Source organism: Limulus polyphemus, unplaced genomic scaffold, assembly GCF_000517525.1.
Source record: "Limulus polyphemus unplaced genomic scaffold, Limulus_polyphemus-2.1.2 Scaffold12452, whole genome shotgun sequence".
NCBI lineage: Eukaryota > Metazoa > Arthropoda > Merostomata > Xiphosura > Limulidae > Limulus > Limulus polyphemus.
In genome coordinates this window covers 1-3,337 of record NW_013678062.1, presented here as the reverse complement: position 1 = coordinate 3,337, position 3,337 = coordinate 1, and the positions used below count along the sequence as shown (strand labels likewise).

The window sequence follows — 3,337 nt, the reverse complement described above, 5'->3', positions numbered from 1 at the left end:
GGGGCGGGTTGATACCATTATAATTAAACCTAGGTGAAATTGCGACAACAAAAACAGTCGATTTTTACATTTCTTAATACCATAATTTCAAAAATTCACTGTCTTATAACTATATCTCTTTATGAATAGTTGGATCAAGAAAAAATCCCAAAACATTAGTCACACACGGCGATCATTCAAAAACATAAGGCGTATATATATAAAGTAGAGTCAACATTATACATATATATATATAATGTTGACTCTACTTTAAACCTAAATACAACAACTCTATATTTTACTTAGTAGAACTTGTTTCATTCATGTCCAACTAACTAATACAACAACAGCGTTATTAAAACAAATTATCTTTTTAAAACACACACACCCTTGTCATGTATATAGTATATATATATATATTTAGAACATACGCCCTTCTCATGTATATAGTATTCCACTTAATAATGATACTCATGGAAAAATATATACGCTTCGTATGAGTGATGTCGAGGATTCAGTCCTGTCTATATCTAGTTTATATATATTTTTCGCAAAACAGTGTTTAAAATAATTTTAGTACATACACTGTAGGCGAAGCAAGGGTTTATTCCCTAGTATACATTAAAAAAATTGAAAATATAGCAGAATATCTTTACCTCAGATGCTATTTTCAAAAATATTCAGAAAGCTCGTTCAAAATAAAAAGGTGTCGAACGGAGAAAAAGAAGAAAAAACATTCATAGACTAATACACAAAGTACAGCGTTGAAAGTTTAAGGTACCTTGTTACGAGAGATACCACAAAACAAGATGGCCTAAACAGAAATGGGGATTCATCATACTTAACCCTATTCGAAAACGCGTTATATGAAATAATATTAGAGCTAAAAGGAAGTATTAGAAGCAATCTGCTATTCACTATTTGTGATGAAACAGAGCGATAATTAGAAAAACTGACATACAAATCAGGACTGTTCAACAAGACCACTGATAGTAAAACTTATGTCATCAAAGAGGTAATTCAATCTAAGGAATAATGATACATCTGCATGAAGAGATGTAATAAAACTTAGAATATCTTAACCAGTAAACGAAGCTAACTCGAGAATTTCAAAAGCTTCTGTACATGTTAGTGTAATATAAGGTTAAAACTGGTTCAGTCATAAACTTCTAATATTAAAATACAATACGGTTACAAAACTATTACTTTATGTTCCTTTACTTACTTACCTGTAATGAATGTCATTACACCACAACAACCAAGCTATTACTTTAGGTTCCTTTACTTAAATACCTGTAATGAATGTCATTACACTACAACAACCAAACTATTACTTTATGTTCCTTTACTTACATACTTGTAATGAATGTCAGTACACTACAACAATCACCCCATTACTTTATGTTCCTTTACTTACATACCTGTAATGAATGTCTCTACACTACAACAACCAAACCATTACTTTATGTTTCTTTACTTACGTACCTGTAATGAATGTTATTACACTACAACAATCAGACTATTACTTTATGTTTCTTTACTTACATACCTGTAATGAATGTCAGTACACTACAACAATCAAACCATTACTTTATGTTCCTTTACTTACTTACCTGTAATGAATGTCCGTACACTACAGCAATCAAACTATTACTTTATGTTTCTTTACTTACTTACCTGTAATGAATGTCCGTACACCACAACAATCAAACCATTACTTTATGTTTCTTTACTTACTTACCTGTAATGAATGTCAGTACACAACAACAATCAACCCATTACTTTATGTTTGTTTACTTACTTACCTGTAATGAATGTCTGTACACCACAACAATCAAACTATTACTTTATGTTTCTTTACTTACATACCTGTAATGAATGTCTGTACACTACAACAATCAAACCATTACTTTATGTTTCTTTACTTACTTATGTGTAATGAATGTCATTACACTACAACAATCCCATTACTTTATGTTTCTTTACTTACATACCTGTAATGAATGTCAGTACACTACAACAATCAAACCTTTACTTTATGTTTCTTTACTTACTTACCTGTAATGAATGTCCGTACACTACAACAATCAAACTATTACTTTATGTTTCTTGACTTACATACCTGTAATGGATGTCCGTACACTACAACAACCAAACCATTAATTCATTACAGGTAAGTAAGTAAAGAAACATAAAGTTGCTGTAGTGTACGGACAAACATAAAGTAATATTTGAAACAACCAAACCATTACTTTATGTTTCGTTACTTACTTACCTGTAATGAATGTCCGTATACTACAGCAATCAAACTATTACTTTATGTTCTTTTACTTACATACCTGTAATGAATATCTGTACACTACAACAGTCAAACCATTACTTTATGTTTGTTTACTTACTTACCTGTAATGAATGTCCATACACTACAACAAGCAAACCATTACTTTATGTTTGTTTACTTACTTACCTGTAATGAATGTCCGTACACTACAACAATCAAACCATTACTTTATGTTTCTTTACTTACTTACCTAGTAATGAATATCTGTACACTACAGCAGTCAAACCATTACTTTATGTTCCTTTACTTACATACCTGTAATAAATGTCCGTACACTACAACAATCAAACTATTACTTTATGTTTCTTGACTTACATACCTGTAATGGATGTCCGTACACTACAGCAATCAAACTATTACTTTATGTTTGTTTACTTACATACCTGTAATGAATATCTGTACACTACAACAGTCAAACCATTACTTTATGTTTGTTTACTTACTTACCTGTAATGAATGTCCGTACACTACAACAATCAAACCATTACTTTATGTTTCTTTACTTACTTACCTGTAATGAATGTCCGTACACTACAGCAATCAAACTATTACGTTATGTTTATTCACTTACTTACCTGTAATGAAAGTCCGTACATTACAGCAATAAAATTATTACTTTATGTTTCTTTACTTACTTACCTGTAATGAATGTTATTACACTACAACAATCAAACCATTACTTTATGTTTCTTTACTTACATACCTGTAATGAATGTCAGTACACTACAGCAATCAAACCATTACTTTATGTTTCTTTACTTACTTACCTGTAATGAATGACAGTACACTACAACAACCAAACCATTACGTTATGTTTATTCACTTACTTACCTGTAATGAAAGTCCGTACACTACAGCAATCAAATTATTACTTTATGTTTCTTTTCTTACATACCTGTAATGAATGTCAGTACACTACAACAATCAAACCATTACTTTATGTTTCTTTACTTACATACCTGTAATGAATGTCAGTACACTACAACAATCAAACCATTACTTTATGTTTCTTTACTT

General features: G+C 30.4%; 1 protein-coding gene across 1 annotated transcript in view; it reads right to left on the bottom strand.

The window, feature by feature from the left end:
- LOC111083966 (otoferlin-like) overlaps nucleotides 1-2,851 on the bottom strand; it is a gene marked incomplete at both ends in the record, with an annotated part of 7,663 nt that extends 4,812 nt beyond the window's left edge. Inside the window, one exon of the mRNA XM_022380721.1 lies at nucleotides 2,832-2,851. Within this exon, the coding sequence (XP_022236429.1) occupies nucleotides 2,832-2,851 (20 nt within the window). The remainder of the gene's footprint in view (nucleotides 1-2,831) is intronic.
- Nucleotides 2,852-3,337: the final 486 nt, after the last annotated feature.